Raw genomic sequence first — 23358 nt, forward strand, 5'->3', positions numbered from 1 at the left:
GAACAGACTGCGAGTTACTTGCAGGCTGTTTTGGTTTAATCCTGTTTGCACATGGCTGTTTTCACTTGGCTTCTGAGTGGGAAAGGGTTAATATTATATTACATACATGTATTAAATGTTTAAGTGTTCCGGGCATGAAAACTGTATATGATTCACATATGTAACATATATAACAAGAGCACCGCATAACGGGTGCCACGGTCGGCTACGGGCGCAGTTTTGAATAAATGAAAGCTTGTCAGATTTTTTTTTTTTAGAGGTCACAGTGACCTTGACCTTTGACCTAGTGACCCCAAAAAGGGTATGGTGTGTAGAACTCATCAAGGTGCATTTACATATGAAGTTTCAAAGTTGTAGTTGGAAGCACTTTGATTTTAGAGACAATGTTAAGGTTTTAGCATGATGCGTACGGCCGACGTCGGACGACCAGCTGGCTATGACCATACCTCGGTTTTTCTGCGAAAACGCCGAGCTAAAAAATATTTCACACTTAGATCTTCCATAACACCAACATTCAGGACTTTAAGAAGTGTTTGATAAAGTACATGAAGGATGTGAACAATAGGTTCATGTTTTTTTAGTGTCTTTAATTCCTTTAATTAATTGGTCAAATCTTAAGCTAATCAATTCCTGTATCTTAAGAATTTAATTCTGAACAAAAACATGAACCCTTAACAAATGCACACACTCCAACAAATAATCACACTGTAAATAATGTGTGCAACTTTAACTATTAACAGTGAGTCTGGATATCTCTTGGCTTCAAATGTATTAAAAATGTATGCAAAGATTTCCCCATCTGCAAATGCACCTTATAAATATGTGTTACCCATTGAAAAGTATGTCTGACACACTGAATACAATTGCTAACACTTGTGATGCTATCATACCTTCTGTGGAGCTTTCAACTTTTACACAAAAGTATATATTTTGAGTTGAAAAACATAATTATTAAAACAATAATTTAAATTAGTAAAATTACCCAGGCATTTTCCTGATGATTCTGAACTCATGATGCTGCCATATATATGTCACAGACCATTGAACTGCTGTGTCATAAATGAATATCTCTACAATATTTGAATAGCTCTGCCAGAATTGAATAGCCCTACCAGAATAAAGTAGCCCTATCTGCGTGTAAAAGAGATAATGCATAGTAAACTTGCAAAACAGATGAAGCAAGGGTAAAAATTCACAAAACAAGGGCTGTTTGTAAAACATGCATGCCCCCCATATGGGCTCTCCGTTGTAGTGAGAGCCATTGTGTGAATATGTTTTTTGTCACTGTGACCTTGACCTTTGACCTAGTGACCTGAAAATCAATAGGGGTCATCTGCCAGTTATGATCAATGTACCTATGAAGTTTCATGATCCTAGCCATAAGCATTCTTGAGTTATCATCCAGACACCATTTTACTATTTCGGGTCACCGTGACCTTGACCTTTGACCTAGTGACCTGAAAATCAATAGGGGTCATCTGCGAGTCATGATCATTCTACCTATCAAGTTTCATGATCCTAGGAATAAGCGTTCTTCAGTTATCATCTGGAAACCATTTTACTATTTCGGGTCATCGTGACCTTGACCTTTGACCTAGTGACCTCAAAATCAATAGGGGTCATCTGCGAGTCCTGATCAATCTACCTATCAAGTTTCATGATCCTAGGCCTAAGCGTTCTTCAGTTATCATCCGGAAACCATTTTACTATTTCGGGTCACTGTGACCTTGACCTTTGACCTAGTGACCTGAAAATCAAAAGGGGTCATCTGCGAGTCATGATCAATCTACCTATCGAGTTTCATGATCCTATCCTAAGCGTTCTTGAGTTATCATCGGGAAACCATTTTACTATTTCGGGTCACCGTGACCTTGACCTTTGACCTAGTGACCTCAAAATCAATAGGGGTCATCTGCGAGTCATGATCAATGTACCTATGAAGTTTCATGATCCTAGGCCCAAGCTTTCTTGAGTTATCGTCTGACAACCACCTGGTGGACGGACCGACCGACAGACTGACTGACCGACATGAGCAAAGCAATATACCCCCTCTTCTTCAAAGGGGGGCATAAAAATAAATGTAGCAGAAGTGTTAAACTAACAAACTGGTTGCAAGGCAAATAACTAGCACACTAATTTCTATTAAAATGAATTATATTCCAAGAAAGTGATTTAACTTTGGAAACAATCAAATAAACATGGCTCTTCCATCCATTGAAAACTTGTATGCTCATTCATGAACACCAAGACAAACTTTATCAAACCAGTGATTTGTTAAGAACGTCACTCAGTAAGCAGCTAACATAGTAGATTAAAATGTTAACAAGATTGTACATTGCATAAAACACTCGGCAAACAGATTTAACCTTTGATTTGGTGTAGAGCTGTGATAAATAAACATAAATAAATAAACAAATGAACAAACTTTTAATTTCAAACTTCAAATGAAAGATATAACTTGTTCTTTTTATGCATTCAAACCTTTGAGTCTTTTTAACATAGAAAAATACATTAATATGAAGTCATATGATGGGCATATATAATTGCATAAATCCAACTTTATATTTTAATGTTATTTTCACTCGTAGCCAAATTAAATTTATAAATATGGGATTGAGAAATGCTGATAACTTTAAAGCTGTTTGATATGAAAACAATACCTCAAAATGTGTTACACTTACTTGTAGTTAAGTATTGTATTAGTATTAGTTTTAGTACTATTCATTTGTTGACCACCTATACAAAAATCGAAACTATAGTTGATATATAGGATATGGTTCCTTAGTGAATATTAAAATTGTTTCATTTAGAGGGAAATCTATAAGGTTTAAAGTAAAATTTCCATCTATATACACTAGTCAATTTAATTTTATCATACCCCAGCGTCAACAATCTATGCAAAAAAAACCATATAGATGATCCAGGGGTATGTATGCGAAAAAAAATAATTTTGTAACAATTATACAATACATTTAATATTTGATAAACAAATAAAAGGACAAACAGCAAAAAACATACACAAACATGATCTAGGGATATGTATGTGACAACATTTCTTTCGTTTCAATTATACAATACATTAAATATTTGAAAAACAAATAAAAAGACAAACAGCAAAAAACATACACAAACATGATATAGGGGTATGTATGCGTCAAAATTACTTTCATATCAATTATGCAATACATTAAATATTTAAAGAGATGTGTTTGTCAGAAACACAATGCCCCCTAATGCGCCACTTTGATACATGTTTTTTGACCTTTGACCTTGAAGGATGACCTTAACCTTTCACCACTCAAAATGTGCAGCTCCATGAGATACACATGCATGCCAAATATCAAGTTGCTATGTGAAGGGACATAGAAGTTATGAGCAGTTTTCGAAACCTAAACGCGAAACCTGACGGAAGGACAGACGACAGACAGACTGACGGACGGTCCGATCACTATATGCCCTCCTTTGGGGGCATAAAAACAAATAAAAATACAAACAGCAAAAACCATACATAAACATGAATAGTCAACAAGACATGGATGTATGAACTCTATGAGTGCTGTGTAAGTCACCAATTTGATAATTTTTAACTGTAGACATTAACGTTTCTCTTAATTGGAAGGCTTTTTGGCTGTATGTTGCTAACTTTTTTCAAGTAGTTTTATTTTCGCTTTGCATTAATAGTACATATTTAAGAATACTCGTATGTGTATAGAAATATTTTGAAATATATTCCTTCCGAATATGGATGTATATGGGGCACTTTAGGACAAAATATCATTAAGGTTGCAGAGGGTGCATTTTTTATCTTGTTTAGGCACATTATTATGATGACAGATTTCAATATTTAATTTGTGGGATGATAAATATAATATGGCCAATAAATTTCTGTATTTTGGATTTATCAACTGGCTTATATATGCTGACTTTTTAAAATTAAGTTTTTTTTCTGTATATACATCTAGAGAAGTTGAGTCTTCTTGTCCTGATCGCCAATTGCTAATATAGATATCGCGATGTCGGGCTCTTAGCTTTGGGATGAATGTTTCTTTTCTAACAGAGTTCGGATATATCCATATTTCATGTAAACCCAAGGATTGCAGTATCAGACTGTTAACATTTATGTTATTTAATTGTTCGTTTAAAACGGTATTTAAAATAAAATTTTCTTGTTTAACCGTGTGTATCTTTAAAAAGTATTTAATCATTCTAATGTATCTTTCGATATACAGTGCAAATAGAACAAATGGCATATAAATAGCACAAAACACATTTACTATAAATAGTACATTATATGTCATATAAATAGAACAAACATAAGATGTGTTTGTAAGAAACACAATGCCCCCTATTGCGCCGCTTTGAAGCCATAAATTTGACCTTTGACCTTGAAGGATGACCTTGACCTATCACCACTCAAAATGTGCAGCTCCATGAGATACACATGCATGCCAAATATCATGTTGCTATCTTCAATATTGCAAAAGTTATTGCCAAGGTTCAAGTTTTGCGACACACACATACAATGACAAACAGACAGACAGACAGACAGGCCAAAAACAATATACAACCAAACTTTCGATCCGGGGGCATAAAAACATTACAATATAACAAACTATAAATAGAACAAATGACCTATTAATGGCACAGATAGACTATAAATAGAATATAATTGTTGTGGTTACCTCCTGGGCAACGGTTGCTAGGGCAAGGTCGTGAGTGAAGAGTAACACCCGCTGCATGCTTGAGAGGAATGAGACCCAGTAGACCTTGATGTCAGGGTCGTAGAAGAACTCCCCTATACCGTCCTGTACAACAGTTATCACATGTTAAAGAAAGGAATAAGGCACAAGTATCTTATAAGTTTAGAAACTCAGTCTTTCCAGCTGTCAATCAAATTACCTGATCAGCCAATGAGATATGACTTTATCGTGGCCATTTTGTCAGAAAAACAAAGAGGGTTGTACAAATTGAATGAGCATAATATGTAAGATAACTAAATGGGTGGAGCAAAAATTATTTTACAACTGGTCCATTGACAAACTAGACATTCATACAGAGAAATTATAGTAAGTGCCAGGAAAGAGCCGCATCTGTCTGCATAAGCCTTAACCATTACCTAAAGTTATTTTTCACATCCTTCAGCCCTCATTATTTTGTGACCAGTTAATACATAACTAGAGTTTCATACAGAGATATGACATTTAGTGGCAGTGAAGGGCTAAATCAATCTTATAAATCCCTAAACATTACCTGAGAAAGCTACTTTATTACCTGAGTGAGGTCGTTTTTCATTTCCTTTTTTTCCCCACAGCTCCAGACAAGTTCCCTCTTACCAATGGCATCTTCCCATGTGTACAAGCCAGCGGTACCACCAGCAATCTTCTGTACGTTCTTGACAGAACTGAAATATACCATTAGCTATGATATACAGGAATACAGACAGGCCAGAGGTACCATCAGCAATCTACTGTACTTTCTTGACAGAACTGAAATATACCATTAGCTATGATATACAGGAATACAGACAGGCCAGCGGCACCATCAGCAATAATCTGTACGTTCTTGACAGAACTGAAATATACCATTAGCTATGATACACTGCAACTCCAATATTGCCAAACTATGCTAATGCATACATATACATGGTGAATAACTTGACAATTTATATCGCGTTCCGGATATATCACGGTCGCGATCTTTGGATCCCTTCAACCGCGATATATTGGAGTTGCAGTGTATACAGGAATACAGACAGGCCAGCGGTACCACCAGCAATCTTCTGTAAGTTCTTTACAGAACTGAAATATACCATTAGCTATGATATACAGGAATACAGACAGGCCAGCGGTACCACCAGCAATCTTCTGTAAGTTCTTTACAGAACTGAAATATACCATTAGCTATGATATACAGGAATACAGACAGGCCAGCGGTACCATCAGCAATCTTCTGTACATTCTTTACAGAACTGAAATATACCATTAGCTATGATATACAGGAATACAGACAGGCCAGCGGTACCACCAGCAATCTTCTGTAAGTTCTTTACAGAACTGAAATATACCATTAGCTATGATATACAGGAATACAGACAGGCCAGCGGTACCATCAGCAATCTTCTGTATGTTCTTGACAGAACTGAAATATACCATTAGCTATAGAGGAATAAACACAAATAGAAAGCCATATGCTATGATAGAAAGGAATACATTAAAGTAGGGTAACATTAGCTATGATTAAAAGGAAAATGGTTTAATAAAGCAGTATAACCGAGTTAATTATTGAACTGATTTACACAGGGAATATTTTTTAAACAATTTTATTCGTCCAGACAGCAAATTTTTACAGAACTGTAACATTGTCTGAATGATCCTTCTGAAACGTTGCAGTATCTACCTTAAACCCATTAAATGACTCAACAGTTTTTAGGTAAAGAATTGAATCTCCAATAAAACACATATGTTTTGAAAGATTCATTGAACCTTTGATAAAACAAAATAACATACTAAAATTAAATCACATCAATTTTGGAAATTCGGTTAAAGTTTTCAGAAATTCCAAGTTTTTGGAAACACTCACTTTTAGCCAAAATAATTATTTGTTGTTACTCAAATTTTTGGGATACCCAGATTTTTCTTTATAACCGATCACTGTCAATTTGTGAACAGATTCATGCATAACACCTGGCAGATGGATTCAAGAAGTTAGTGGACAGTAACTTTTGCTTTATTTGGTTAAAAAAAATATGGTGCACTTGGTTAAGACAAAAAGGTTTCACTTCTCAAATTGTAATATGTGACAAAAAGTCTGCAAATTTGTTAGGCCTTATAAGGTGTTAAAGACCATGATTTTTAAGACCTCAAACAATCATTATTAGAACAATTCATTTAAGTAGCATTTCAATAATTATAGGTTGATGCTACATAATATCAAATGCTTTTTTTCATGGTAAAAATTATTTAAAACAAATTCAAACAATAACAAATTCTTGATATTTTTTAAAACTGTCTTTTAGTAATTAAAATTTAAAGGCCTGTCATTGATAAGCATTCATCATCATTGATACATACCAGGCTGTCTCTAAGTATAAGGGACTACTTTTGTGTATTTGAATTTTTGAACACAAAGACAAATAAATAGTTTAAGGTGTGCGAAAATTTTAAAGAGTTAGTAGGCTTTTTTCTGGTCTAATGAATAAAAAGATCTAACATTAACTGGTACATGACCCTACCTCTGGTAGAACTCAATGACACATAGGTCAGTGTGGTTGATGATTTGAACGGTTGCCATGCCGTCCTTATAGTGGGTCAAGGTCGTAACCATGGCGCTCTCTGTCTCCTGGCACTCTACATTGATACCTCCATACTGAAAATAGAAATCAAGTATGCTCTTTTATTTCATAAGTAATTAAACCTTTACCTCTTAGGTACACATTTTTATATGTTTGAAGTCCGTTAGAAAATGAAATTAAATCTAAGACCTGTTTTTACTATATTTAAGTTCAAAATGCTTCATTTCCAACCCTTAGATACTGATGAGCAGCAAACAGCATAAATGATGAACCTCCTGCAAGTTACTTAAAGGGTTTTCTGCTTTTATACTAGTTGCATACATGTGTATAACAATTTTCACTTTGCTATTGAGCAGAAAAGGGGTAAGTATATTTGGCAATTATTTCACAAGCAATTTAAACAGATGTGTAGTGATACAGACAATGGAAGTAAATAAATGAGCTAATCAACAGTACTTCCCTCAAATATATGGAATGAGTTCAAAAGCATACATATTCCCACTTTTTAAAACAAGTAGCAATCATATTTCTTAGAGTATCTGTTGATTCCAGTAGATTATTGATTTTATAATTTATGAGTGATCTAAGAAATCAATGGTGAATCCATGAGTGAAAAAAGTGATTACAAGTGCATAAGCAACAAGCAAATTCGTTGAATTGATATCCCCTGCCAATATGCTTCTGGACACAAAAGTGTCATATTTGACACTCAAAAAGCATTTTTCCAAGAGACAAAGGGCCATAACTCCTTTATAAACAGATGGTGTACAATTCCATTTGGCGTGCATCACCCTCTTATCCATATATATACTCATACCAAGTTTCAATGAAATCCGCCAAAGCACTTCCAAGATATGGCTCCAGACGGACGGACAGATGGACGGACGGACAACGCCAAAACAATATCCCTCCGCCCATGGTGGGGGATAATCAAAATCTACTAAAACCAACACATTTTTGTTTTCTTTGTGAAAAATCCCGCATTGTTGACAGCTTCCAGAACAAGAATATCAGTGAAACTGATGGATGCTCCCCGATGATGCGCTTTGTCAATCTATGTGTTAATAAACACCTAAAAAAATCTATTATTAGCCTAGGTGACCTTGACCTTGACCCCAGTGACCTCAAACCTCATCAAAAGGTAGAGGTCCATGCAAGGTACCTACGTACCAAATATGTAAGAGATCGGTAAAATATTTAAGGCGCTATGAGAAACTGTAACAAAATTGCGACAGAAAAATATATTTTTAGCCTCGGTGACTTTGGCCTTGACCCCAGTGACCTCAAACCTCATCAAAAGGTAGAGGTCCATGCAAGGTACCTACATGCCAAATATGTAAGAGATCGGTACAATATTGAAGGCGCTATGAGAAACTGTAACAAAAGTGTGACGGAAGCAAGGAAGGAAAGAAGGAACTTCAAACTAGCAACTATATGCTCCCCGAAAATTTTTGTGGAGCATAAAAAATATATTTATTGCTTAAAAATCTTTATGATATGGCTACAAAAGTCTTAAACCTCTATGAGAATTTAATAATTACATTTAAGTTTTAAGTGCGATTTGCACAATAGTTCTATTTGCATATCTAATTCATAATGATATCATTACCACTCCCAATTTTGGGGTGTTTGAAAAGGGTCTATTCCTAACAAGGGCTGTTTGTAAAACATGCATGCCCCCCATATGTGCTGTCAGTTGTAGTGGCAGCCATTGTGTGAATACGTTTTTTGTCACTGCGGCCTTGACCTTTGACCTAGTGACCTGAAAATCAATAGGGGTCATCTGCCAGTCATGATTGATGTACCTATAAAGTTTCATGATTACTAGGCATAAGCATTCTTGAGTTATCATCCGGAAACCTTTTTATTATTTCAAGTCACTGTGACATTGACCTTTGACCTAGTGACCCGAAAATCAATAGCGGTCATCTGTCAGTCGTTATTAATGTACCTATGAAGTTTCATGATCTTAGGCGTAAGCATTCTTGAGTTATCATCCTGAAACCATTTTACTGTTTCGAGTCACTGTGACCTTGACCTTTGACCTAGTGACCTGAAAATCAATAGGGGTCATCTGCCAGTCATGATCAATGTACCGATGAAGTTTCATGATCCTAGTCTTAAGCGTTCTTGAGTTATCATCCGGAAACCATCTGGTGGACAGACCGAAAGACATAAAAAGTTATCAAACTTTAACCAAGGTTAAAGTTTTTGGACTGAGTAGCAGAATGACAGACAGACAGGACAAAAACTATTAGTAACCTGAAAATCAATAGGGGTAATCTGCCAGTCATTATCAATGTACCTATGAAGTTTCATGATCCTAGGCGTAAGCATTCTTGAGTTATCATTCGGAAACCATTTAACTGTTTCGAGTCACTGTGACATTGACCTTTGACCTAGTGACCTGAAAGTCAATAGGGGTCATCTGCCAGACATGATCAATGTACCTATGAAGTTTCATGATCCTAGGCCTAAGCATTCTTGAGTTACCATCCGGAAACCATTTTACTATTTCGAGTCACTGTGACCTTGATCTTTGACCAAGTGACCTGAAAATCAATAGGGGTCATCTGCCAGTCCTGATCAATGTACCTATGAAGTTTCATGATCCTAGGCCTAAGCATTCTTGAGTTATCATCCGGAAACCATCTGGTGGACGGACCGACCTACAGACATGTGCAAAACAATATACCCCCTCTTCTTCGAAGAGGGGCATAAAAAGTGACCATCACACCCATGATAAAGACACATGCATTCACAATTTAAGCATGTCAACATTACTTTAAAAGAAGCAATATTTAATATAATAACCAGTGCTACAACCTTAAAAGTATTTTTTATAGTGCTACCATAGCAACTGTGTCAAAAGAGTCTATTTATAATATGTCCTTAGCAACATTTGAAGTGTATGTTGGTGTAGTGCAACCATAGCAAACATAAAATGATTACTCTTGCCTGGTTGTTCAGCCTGAGCAGGGTGGTGTGAGCCATGTTGAACATGAAGGAGTTGGTGGAGATCTCAGAGTCCTTCATGGCAGCCTGCATCTTCATCTCCTTGCCGGACTGTAGTGGCCACAGCGCTACACACTGGAACATAGAGCAACACACTAGAACACAGGGTAACATACTGGAACACAGGGCAACACACTGGAACACAGGGCAACACACCGGAACACAGGGCAATGCACCGGAACACAGAACAACACACTGGAACACAGAGAAACACACTGGAACACAGAACAACACACTGGAACACAGGGCAACACACCGAACACAGAACAACACACTGGAACACAGAGAAACACACTGGAAAACAGAACAACACACTGGAACATAGGGCAACACACCGGAACACAGGGCAACACACCGGAACACAGAACAACACACTGGAACACAGAGAAACACACTGGAACACAGTACAACACACTGGAACACAGGTCAACACACCGGAACACAGGGCAATACACCGGAACACAGGGCAACACACTGGAACACAGAACAACACACTGGAACACAGGGCAACACACTGGAACACAGGGCAACACACTAGAACATAGAGCAACACACAGAGCACAGGGCAACACACTGGAACACAGGGCAACACACTGGAACACAGAACAACACACTAGAACACAGAGAAACACACTGGAACATATTGAACTTAATTATAAGAACACTTTAACTTGGTTACTTTGTGTTTTCCCACATTACCGTCAATGTCAATCATTTACACTATGACTTTGGCCTTAAGCAATCGTTTAAACAGAAAAAAGGCAATAAGCCAAAAAAAAAGAGAGCCATCATGAGAAACTTCTAATCTTTAAGAGCACATACTGTCCACAAAACCACTGCAACATCTAAAACCACACACATGATTCACCACCTGTTTTGGAGGAGCTTGAATCCAGCTGCTATCTGTCGTTTATTCTTTGCAATTATTGTCAAAATGTAATGTTTAACAATCAAATATTGGGTGACAAAATAACTACCGAATTCTTTATACAAACTTACTTATATTTAAAAAACTTAAATTCAGCTGCTATCTTTTGACATCTCCTTTTTTTTCTCTCATAAACAAATACATGTAGAAGCAGTTTATTACCTGTTTAGAAGGGACTTGAATCCAGGTGCTATCTGTGGTCAGTTCCTTGCAGATCATGTCATAGGGCGAGGTGTTCACCAGCATGTAGTAGGGTGTGAAGGTCACCACCTTGGACAGGCCCGAGCTCGAGAGAACAATGTTAACACCAACCTGGCAGGATTGAATGGGTAGAGAGTGGTCACAGTGAAATCAAGATATATTATGAGTTTGGTTAGAAAATATTGCATATTTGTAATATAAAAGTCTTATGTGAAACTGTTAATACTCTTTTATCAAAACTGACAAGGATGGTAAACATTGGATTATTTAGGGTGAACAACATTGAATCGAGAGTGCTTTGTAACAAATGTGACTTGCAACACCATATGGCATTGTTAGTTTGTTCAAGGGCAAATAACTCAGGATTGAGTGGATCAACTAAGTCGTGTTTTGAGAAAACTGGGCATAATGCATGTGCGTAAAGTGTCGTCCCAGATTAGCCTGTCCAGTCTGCACAGGCTAATCAGGGACAACACTTTCCGCTTTAATGGTATTTTTTGTTTAAAGGAAGTCCCTTTGTACCAAAATCTAGTTTAAGTGGAAAGTGTCTTCCCGGATTAGCGTGTGCGGACTGCACAGGTTAATCTGGGACGACACTTTACGCACATGCATTATGCCCAGTATTCTCAGAACACGACTCAATTGATTGGGCAAATGTGGAATTAGTTCCTTCACCAACCCACTTGCATACTCAGGGGTAGGATCATCAGGGTTCACAGCAGTTTACATAAGGGTTGGACGGAATAAAAACACAGTTAAGAACTTCAATTTTGCAAACATCTCAAATTATTAAAACATGTTTGCAAAAATCTTTAGTGAAAAAAAGACAATTTTTCTTGCAGTTTGTGCCAATATCTTAAGATTTAAGAAAACCTTGTTGAATACGTCTGAAATTGGTGCCAATATTTCATGTGCAGCTTAATCGTGTATATGAATGTTGTAAACATTTGAATTTTCGGCCAAGAACACAACTTATTAAATTAAGTAATTTTGATGTTTTTCACATTGCCATAAGCCACATAAAAAACTGTCTTTTATGCAATTGTTGAATTTTTTTCGAAAAATTGTTTTAAACGTTACTTTTAACAAGATGTGTTTGTGAAACACTATGTGCCCCCCCCCATATTTTAATCTTTTGACCTTGAAGAATGACCTTGACATTGACCTTTCACAACTCAAAATGTGCAGCTCAATGAGATACACATGCATGCCAATTATCAAGCTGCTATCTTCAATATTGCAAAAGTTATGGCCTGTGTTAAAATTTGACTCAATAAACCAACAAACAGACAGGGCAAAAACAATATGTCCCCCAGTATAGAGTGGGGGACATAAAAAGTCACGTGATCCTGCATCCTGATACTGACGTAAAAGAAACCCCTAAAGCTCTTTGTTTATGAAGGCAGGTAACAGGAGTGGGCAAGGATTGTTTTCTGCATTTGTGGATTGATTTGTGTGTATACCTCCCAGACTCTGTTCCTATTTTTACTCTGCACTGTGCCAGAACTCCCAACCACATCCAGTGAGAACTTATCTGACCAATCCCCTTCTCCAATACAAAGGCAGGCCTAAAACAGACCAATCAGAATTATTGTAATACAACAAAATCAATAACGAAACAGACCAATCATATTCTTTGTAGTAGTATACAAAAAAACAATAGTGAATCTGAACAATCAAACTTCTATTCCTATAATGGAGTAACATAATTATAATTTCATTCCATTCAATCACATAACATCCTATCAATATAAGGGCCACGATGGCCCTAGATCACTCACCTTTGTAATGGGGTATGGCCATTTTCATATGCTTACCTCTAAACAAAGTTACCAAATAAATAAAAGTCTAACAATTGCCCTTTCAGAGATTTTTTAAAATAAATTATTATGTAGAACTTAATAAACAATTTGACCCATGGGTATTGGAGAGTTATTGGCATGATTTGAACAAACTTAGCAGAGAACCACACACAATACTATACTAGTGACCCTCTCTTGCATTTTCTTTTTTTTTTAATTTAATGTATTTTTAGCTCTGATGATGTAAATATGCACTTGACCAGAACTATTTGAAAAACTCTCAATCGGGTCACCCAATCATCATTCCTGTTTTGTAAAAATCTGCTAAGCACTTAAGGAGATATTGTTGGAATAAACTGTTTACAGATGACTGGAGACGGACAAAAGGAAGTCCCAAAAGCTCACTCAGTGCATTGCATAGGTGCGCTTTAAATTGTTAAAATGAAAACAGTGACATCATGAATAGTGAATTGCAATGTGAATCAAAGAACATTTTTTAGCAATCATGAATGTCTGCTTTGTATACCAAGTCAAAGACCTATAGAATACACAGATTGGAAACTTCGCGCCTTATCGGGCTATCTTGCGGCGGGGTCACGTGGTCGAGAAACTGATAAGAACACTAAGGATCAGCAGACAATTTATTCCATAAATCAATCGGAGGAGTCCGAAGATAGCCAATGTATCACGATTGCGATAAGATAGCAACGTGTCCAGTAGCAACGGCTACGATTATGGAGCAAATTTATGCGAAAATGTTACGGCCCTATAGAAAGGCAGCTGTAACTTGGTCTATAATGATCCGATTTTTATAAAACAAGGGCTGTTTGTAAAACATGCATGCCCCCCATATGGGCTGTCCGTTGTAGTGGCAGCCATTGTGTGAATACGTTTGCTGTGACCTTGACCTTTGACCTAGTGACCTGAAAATCAATAGGGGTCATCTGCGAGTCACAATCAATGTACCTATGAAGTGTCATGATCCTAGGCGTATACATTCTTGAGTTATCATCCGGAAACCATTTTACTATTTCGGGTCACCATGACCTTGACCTTTGACCTAGTGACCTCAAAATCAATAGGGGTCATCTGCGAGTCATGACCAATCTACCCATGAAGTTTCATGATCCTAGGCGTATGCGTTCTTGAGTTATCATTCAAAAACCATTTTACTATTTCGGGTCACCGTGACCTTGACCTTTGACCTAGTGACCTCAAAATCAATAGGGGTCATCTGCGAGTCATGATCAATGTACCTATGAAGTTTCATGATCCTAGGCCCAAGCATTCTTGAGTTATCGTCTGACAATCACCTGGTGGACAGACCGACAGACCGACCGACATGAGCAAAGCAATATACCCCCTCTTCTTCGAAGGGGGGCATAATAAAGTTTGATAGAAACATGAGTAATTATGCTTTTACAAAATCTCCATTTTATTTACCTAAAATAAGAATTTATAATGCTGCGATCGTTGAAGTAATAGCGCTATAAGAATTTCCAAATCGCGGCGAAAATGCCGTTGAATAATTTATTTGAAAGGCTTTTGCTGATAAATTTTTTTTGTATACATTTTTAATTCAAACATTTAAAACCTTATAAAATAATATTATTTCAAAACGGATAGATATATGTGGACACATAGAACTAGGTCTCTGATAAAAACAACATTACAGTATAATAAATGCTATCATCGTTCGATCCAAAAACGGTTTCAGTTAGTCTTATTTCAATATTGATTCTGTGGATTTTTTCAATTTTTAATTCTCTATTTTTTATTTAGATCTTATTCATGAGTTATAGGATATTAAAGTTGTGTTTGTAACCAAGTTTTTTTTCTATTGGTAATTAATAAAAGCTCTAAGTGTCATGGACTAGGATTTCGCGAAAAGAAAAAAAAACAACATTTCACGCGCCTGTTAATTGTCGGATCAATTAGCGAACTGAAGATGTTATGTTTGTATAAAAATGACAAAGGTTTTCACAATGAACCAAAGCACGATTGACGACAGGTGTGTACAATAGGGTATAAGAGTTAAAAATTGTACCAACTTTGTACAAGGCCAAAATCCTTTTAAATGAACATTTTCCTCCAGTTTGTTTAATTCAAACCTAGATAAACATATCACCAAGCATTAAAATCTGACTTTATCTATTTGGGATGAAAAATGAAAAAGTTTATCAAAAAGAAAAAAAAACACGTTTGACAGCAATTGTGTACAACAGAGGAAAAGAGCTTAAAATTGTACCAACATTGTATAAGGCCAAATCCTTTAAATTGAACATTTTCTTCTACGTTTTTGTCATTTATACTTAGATTAACATCTCTCCTAGCATAAAAATCATACTTCAACGATTTGGCATGAGAAATAGAAAAGTTTTTCAAAAAGAAACAAACCACTTTGGCGACAGGTGTGAAAATGATTGAATGAAATAACAGTATAAAATTGTACAAAGGCAAAATCCTTTAAAATGCCTTATTTTCGTCTACTTTTTATAAATCATACCTAGATTAACATCTCACCTAGCATAACCATCTTACTTAATCAATCTGTGATGAGAAATGAAGAAGTTTAAAAAAAAAACATTTGGGCCTTTCAATTTTTCAAAAGTTATCGAAAATGAACAAATCCATTGTTCTCTTTCAAATTCTGATAAATTATTAATACATAAGAATAATAACTACCAAAACCTGAAGCATTATCAACAAAGAAAATAAAAACTTATTTTTATTTACACAAAAAACAAGATGTGTTTGTGAAACACAATGTCCCCCTATATGATGTTTGACCTTGTAGAATGACCTTGACCTTGTGAAGGATGACCTTGACCTTGACCTTTCACCACTCAAAATGTGCAGCTCCATGAGATACACATGCATGCCAAATATCAAGTTGCTATCTTTAATATTGCAAAAGTATTCATAAAATAAGCGATTTGGGCCACATATATTTGACCTCTGACCTTGAAGGATGACCTTGACCTTTCACCACTCAAAATGTGCAGCTCCATGAGATGCACATGCATGCCAAATATCAAGTTGCTATCTTCAATATTGCAAAAGTATTTATAAAATAAGCGATTTGGGCCACATATATTTGACCTCTGACCTTGAAGGATGACCTTGACCTTGACCTTTCACCACTCAAAATGTGCAGCTCCATGAGATACACATGCATGCCAAATATCAAGTTGCTATCTTCAATATTGCAAAAGTATTCATAAAATGAGCGATTTTGGCCACATATATTTGAACTCTGACCTTGAAGGATGACCTTGACCTTTCACCACTCAAAATGTGCAGCTTCATGAGATACACATGCATGCCAAATATGAAGTTGCTATCTTCAATATAGCAAAAATTATTGCAAAATGTTAAAGGTGGCGCAAACAGACCAACAGACAGACCAACAGACAGACAGGGCAAAAACAATATGTCCCCCACTACTATAGTGGGGGACATAAAAATTCAATATGTCTGTTTGCGGCGACCGACTTTGCCAATAATTGATTGCTTTAAAACAAAATGGCCGACAGTAGCTGGAACAGAGAAGAATCTACTGGTACAACGGCATCTCCAAAATCAATGTCAAGTGACTCGCGTCCGCTGTTAGATATTATGGCATATCGCTATAGCGAAGACGACAGTGTCCAATCTGTGTATTCTATAGGTCTTTGACCAAGTGAACAGCTCTAGATTGTACGTAAATCTGTTTGCGTTTAAAAAGTTTTTCAAGGATGGCTTCATGACTAATATGACTTGTAATATATAACAGACAGCCTAAATATATATTTTATAGACAACTTCCAAACAAAAAGGGTGCCCAATTTGTGAGCTGAAACTGAAGTTGAATTATATACTTTATGATATAATTAAATAAAGTGAACATAAATTATATTTATTAAACAAACAAAAAAACAGTTTACACAATAAGTTGAATTTTGGAATATCGTTTTTAACCTTGATAAGAATAAAAAAGCAAAATTCACTATCTTCAAAGTAATAACAACAAACTGCGAAAAAACAACTCATGCTTCAAAAAACACTGAAAAAACACACAATTTGCAAGACTTTTATAACACGTAAGTTTCAAATTTAAATTCAGAATCATATTTTATTATGTACAATCCTGAATTCTTTAAACATGTTTCTGTAAATCAGAAGTTCTTATCAACATAACCCAACATTCTGCTAATTTCATATAAAGATTTTTGTACGCAACAAACAAGTCATGTATACAATTAACCAACAGAAAACAACAAGGGGTACATACAACAAGAGCTGTCCCAAGACAGCCTGCTTGACTAGTCTGCCACTTAGATAGTATGAAGTACATTTTCTGTCAGTCACATGTTATTATGACCACAAAGACATATTTGACGTCAAATAACTGCAGTAATTGTAAAGTCTTCGTAAACTAAAGCAGAATTTTTAAAAATTAAACAAGAAATGAGATAATTCCAAGATTCTACAATCTATTTATTTAAATCTAAGTTTGAAGCAAGGTCTACATGTAAGCAAACCTACACACAAATATCAGCACAATAACTTCATCCAAACTTAAGTTAGTGAGATTAAACCTTTTTCAATTGTACACGAATGTTGACCCAACTGGCCCCAAACGCAATCCAAGCCATTGTCTGCATGAAAGCTACCTTAAAACAAAAATACAGCACCATGCCTCCATCGAAACAAAAGTTATCAAGTGGAAAGTCGCCGCAGGGAAGTGGATATGGTGTTCGCCTAGCGACCGGGAGGTCACGAGTTTGAATGTTCCCACAGTCCCCACTGTTAACATTAGTGGACGAAAACCCATATATCCGAAAATTAAGACTCACAAAAAAAATTTGCTAAAAAAGAGGGTGTCCGAAAACTAAGTGTTCGAAAACTTAGAGTAATTACGGTATGTTAAGTTTTATTTTAATACATGAATTAGAAATAGATATATGGAGTAGTTAAAAAAAAACATTAACTAGAATTGTCTACGTACAAAACAAGGGCATTATTCATCTTAATTGCGGATCAGAGTTACGGAACTTGGACAGAAACCTCACACAAAGAACCTTAACAAGTGCGTGACGCTTCAATTGAATACTTGTAGTAGAGTGGTATGGAGTTGTTGAACAGTAACCTTCACTACAAATGTTGCGGACGCAGATGCAGACACTTTGGTGAGTAGTAGTATATTCCCCCATACCTTCATTGTGGGGTTTAAAACAATGCAACAACAATAAGCCAGCATGCTTTACAGCCAATAGCAAATAATAAAGTATCAAAGCAAACAAAAGTGTGTAAAGTAAAAATAACAACTGGATATAAATCTGTGCCCTCCAACATACTTTTCCACTTTGTTTCATTTCTTTCACTTTAGGTTTATTCTTTCCCTCCTTTTTTCGCTCCAATGTTGAAGACTTTTTTTCTTGTGTTTCGTCCTTGAAAATAAATTGCCAATATATCTATGTTCAATTAATTTACACCTGTTAATTTGTCTTTTTGTTACATTTATTGTTATTCAAAATAAGAAATACAATAAATATTTGATACAATAAGTCATGCAAAACTTCGTAAAAAATAACTTTACAATATCAATGAACAAAATGTATACAGAAATATATTCTAACAAATACATATTTAAGACAACCGAAACTAAACAATTTATCAACAAACAGAAAAACAACTCTAATTACTCAGCTTTCAGAAAACTCAAAGATGATGAATCTGTATTTTTCAGACATTTGTTAATATCCCTTTTTTTAAAAATATTTTTTCAAAGTATGAATAAATCATTAGTGGTAATATTGACATGTTAAAAATGTGGAATTTTCTTTGAACAAATTTTAAATCGCCTATACATATACTGTTAGCTGCTGGGAAGACTCCGGCATTAAACAACAACAACAATCTTATAGAGAGTAAAAAGTAAACAAAAATACTTCTATTCCCGAAAGATAATGGACCAAAAAAATTATGTTAAAGTTTTAATGTGACGTCAAATCGTTAATCAACAGCCATTAATATCTTTTTGAAAAGTATCCCCTTTTGGGGGCAAAATCAAGATATTATTATACAGATTCAGTATCTTAAAATACAACTTATATTTTAAGGGATTACACAGTTATCAAGATATGTTGAAAATAAATAGTGAAAGAGGTACGAAGCAAAATACTCCTCTCTTTTGAGTGGGGATATAATATAACAAAAGAAAAGTCCAATCAATTATTACATAACATCGGGAAGAAAATTGAATAAGAAAAAGCTAAATACTAAAACTGTCGTCAGCACTATAGACTGTGTGTATAGCAAATGTTTATATAGCTCAACAGCAATTTAAGAAATGGCCATCGTCCTAAGAAGACTTATTAGTTTGGTTACAGAGGAGGGTGCAAGAATACTATTTAAGCTCTGACACTTCACGAAAGTGTAAATCTCACTGATAGTGTGTTTGAGCAAATTAAACATTAAATGTGCACTAGTTAATTTCACTGCAAAGAAGAGGGCATTAATCTTACATCAATTATATATATACAGGTAAATCTCACTAAATGGGGCAAATCTAGTGACTAAATGGGTTTGATCTGATGACACAACCAATTAAAATTCATGTTACACTGATTTTTATGATGAAATTAAAATATTCTCAAACTTGAAGATGTAATTATTTTAACTAGATCATTCAATTCAGAGCTTTACGCTTTTAATAGAAACTGTTAACCATGACTTCAACAAGAAAACAGTTCCCTTTTTAACAGTTCCTTTAAAACAATGGACTAATTACTTTCACTTTTAAATCATTTAAAGAATAAAGAGAGTTTCAGATTAGTTCATAGAAACAATCAGTTTCATTGGTTGTCTTCAGATCCTTTTTGTGAAGCCTATTATGGGATTATTATTTGAATCCTATTGAAGCTTTTCTTACCAAATGAGTAACACCACAACACCAAGATAGGGTCTACACAAAATATAAGCACAAACTAAAAGAAATCCACATCCACATATTTCTCAAATATTGTTTTCCTGTTTTAACACATAATTATATTAGCTGACCTCACTCATTGAACATTTAAAAAACAAACAAAAAAACATATCACTGTAAAAAAATATTGCAAGCATTAAATGAAACTTATGCGTGAGATAAACAAGATTTATTCAATTATACTCAACCAAAACAAATTTTATAAAGTAATATCGCTCCATAAAATATGTGACTTAAGTAATACTTAAAACAAACTGCTTGTAAAAATTATAATAAGAATACAGTTTATTTTTTCTCACCAATTAACTGATACCATTATTTGTTACCTAAATAGTATTATAATGCTTGTCAAATCTTTGCATAAGAAAATCTAATCTATTCATCCAGTGCAACAAAATAAATAAGATATGTATTGCACTAATTAAATCAAGACACAAAAAAATAATACAATTATTAAAGTAACATTAAATTGAAACAATTAAAATTGAAAGGATCACAACAGATGCACACCAAAATAGCATAACATTTCATTGCAAATAAATTATAATGTTTTAAATACTTAACACATATAAACACATAAAAGGCCTTGGCATTTTTCTGTCACAAAATGTATGTATAATTTCTATAATAGTATAAAGCTCATGATACAGTCCTAAACTGCAATAAGAACATGTATTGCATTAAAAATCTATGTTTACAGAGATATAATATTTTCTCTATATTCATCTTTAACAAGCAATCATAATAATTATACCATAAAAGGTTAAATCAACTAATATTAATGTAATCCAGTGTATTTATGTGTTTAATGTATTGATATGAATTCATTTAATTAATACTGCCGTGTTTCCTTTTAAAACGTGATTGTTGAATACATTCCAATATGGCTAGGTGATTGTTGAATACAGTCCAATATGGCTAGGTGATTGTTGAATACAGTCCAATATGGCTAGGTGATTGTTGAATACAGTCCAATATGGCTAGGTGATTGTTGAATACAGTCCCATATGGCTAGGTGATTGTTGAATACAGTCCAATATGGCTAGGTGATTGTTGAATACAGTCCAATATGGCTAGGTGATTGTTGAATAGTCCAATATGGCTACGTGATTGTTGAATACAGTCCAATATGGCTAGGTGATTGTTGAATACAGTCCAATATGGCTAGGTGATTGTTGAATACAGTCCAATATGGCTAGGTGATTGTTGAATACAGTCCAATATGGCTAGGTGATTGTTGAATACAGTCCAATATGGCTACGTGATTGTTGAATACAGTCCAATATGGCTACGTGATTGTTGAATACAGTCCAATATGGCTAGGTGATTGTTGAATACAGTCCAATATGGCTAGGCTAAACAGGGCAACATTTTCTGCTTTTATGGAATTTTTTGTTTAAATTAGGTTCTCACTTAATGAAAATCCAGTTTAGGTCCTGGTAAGCTTTTGCCGCCTGCATAGGTAAATCTGTAACGACACTTTATGCACATACATTAAGCCCAGTTTTTCAAGAGAAAGGCTCACATGCATATGCAATGTAGTTTAATTGTAGTACATCAATTGGTCTGTATACAATCTTATATACTGATAAAAAACCATAATCACACACATTAAGAACCTACATACATTATACATGTACATTATACTAATACACCGATAATATCATATACTTTAGCATGAATAATATATGCTATAGCCTACCATTTTCTTGTTGAACAGGGAACTTTTCTTAAATGAAAACATGACAATGTCCTTGATCTCTGGCGGGTGTTCCATGGGGTCGTCATCACCTGCCTGCAAGGTCAAAGGTTATCATGAGATTATTTAAGGCAATTAATGGTTATCATGTGTTAGCAAGAGCCATCAAACATAGATCAATGTCATCAATAGTCGCCAAGGTCATGAAAGGTCATTTATAGAAACCCAAAGTCACTGAACGTAATCAAGGGTTACTGAAAGTCACAGAGGGGTCATTGAACGTGATCAAAGGTCATCAAGGTAAACCAAAGATCATCATCCTTGAAGGTCCTAAAATGTTATCAAGGGCCACTGTTATGGTCAATACTTATAAAGGTCCACAATAATGACTCTGCCTTCAATGCAGAGCTAGTCAAGATGAAAATGAGTCTAAAATTACTGTCAATGCATTAAAACCACTCTAATTTTTAAAACTATTTTTTAAAATACTCAAACACATTGACTTTAAAGTCATGAACTTAATTTACATTAATCAAATTCCAAAGTTGTTTCTCTGTCTACAACTATTTGTATTTGTAATAAAAAATTTATCCAATTTATTTTTTACCAGAACAATATTGTGTGTGATACACTTTTTAGATTGTAAGACTCAGTTATATGTAACCTTGTATCTCAGCATGACCCCGGTCTTATTGATCATCCAGTATGGACAGAACAGGGACACCTGGATTGAACCACTCGTCTTCTTGAAATGAAGACCCAGGTCCTGAAACAAAAAACAACATGTTCATGCATAACTTATTGTAATGTGTAAATCACAAGATCAAAAATTAAGCCCATTTTTAAACACATTTTGTGTCCATTTTTTGTGAAAACATATCATTTAAGGCATACACATGCACACTTTATAGTGTTATTAGTAAAAAACTTTATTTTATTGTCTGCATACCGTATAAATAATTTTTTATATGTATGACAAAGAAAAAATAACAGCAAAATTCCTAAGATTTTTTTATTTTATTAACCACCTCCAATAACATAAAATCCATACGAAGGCTATGTTAAAATGACTTTGGAAACAGTGACAGCAAATGAAAGATTATATAAATTGCTAAAATATTTAATATTTTTCTTCATTCTTGAAATAGTTTTTTATTCTTAATAGTTTTTTATTCTTATGTCCTAATGTGGATTAATGAAAATGGTTCCAGTTTTGAAAAATCAACAATGACCAGTGCATATATTTAAATCAAAGATAAAGTACTTGAAAAATCATGGATTTAGCAATAAAGCAAAGCACATGACTGTTCCCCCTTGGATAAACATCCACAAGGTATGGTAATAGATTTGTTTTTACTGGCTTATTGTAATAGCAATAAATCAAAGTACTGGCAGTACTGGTGTGACGATGCTTTTGAAGAGGATGGATATAAAACATCAATTTAAGTT

General features: G+C 34.8%; 1 protein-coding gene and 1 long non-coding RNA gene across 2 annotated transcripts in view; both read right to left on the bottom strand.

Annotated features, from left to right (window-relative positions):
• LOC127867202 (intermembrane lipid transfer protein VPS13A-like) overlaps window positions 1–23358 on the bottom strand; it is a 150758-nt gene that overhangs the window by 31202 nt on the left and 96198 nt on the right. The window contains exons 60-68 of the mRNA XM_052408246.1: window positions 22574–22675; window positions 21913–22005; window positions 18577–18669; window positions 12899–13003; window positions 11397–11546; window positions 10250–10381; window positions 7232–7365; window positions 5272–5401; window positions 4683–4805 (exon numbers count right to left, since the gene is read on the bottom strand). Coding sequence (XP_052264206.1) covers window positions 4683–4805; window positions 5272–5401; window positions 7232–7365; window positions 10250–10381; window positions 11397–11546; window positions 12899–13003; window positions 18577–18669; window positions 21913–22005; window positions 22574–22675 — 1062 coding nt within the window. The remainder of the gene's footprint in view (window positions 1–4682; window positions 4806–5271; window positions 5402–7231; window positions 7366–10249; window positions 10382–11396; window positions 11547–12898; window positions 13004–18576; window positions 18670–21912; window positions 22006–22573; window positions 22676–23358) is intronic.
• On the bottom strand, window positions 1426–1832 carry LOC127867246 (uncharacterized). The gene is made up of 2 exons (XR_008043398.1): window positions 1646–1832; window positions 1426–1500 (listed from the first exon to the last, which is right to left on the bottom strand). It is a non-coding gene; the product is annotated as an uncharacterized LOC127867246 (long non-coding RNA).

Source organism: Dreissena polymorpha, chromosome 2, assembly GCF_020536995.1.
Source record: "Dreissena polymorpha isolate Duluth1 chromosome 2, UMN_Dpol_1.0, whole genome shotgun sequence".
Classification (NCBI taxonomy): domain Eukaryota; kingdom Metazoa; phylum Mollusca; class Bivalvia; order Myida; family Dreissenidae; genus Dreissena; species Dreissena polymorpha.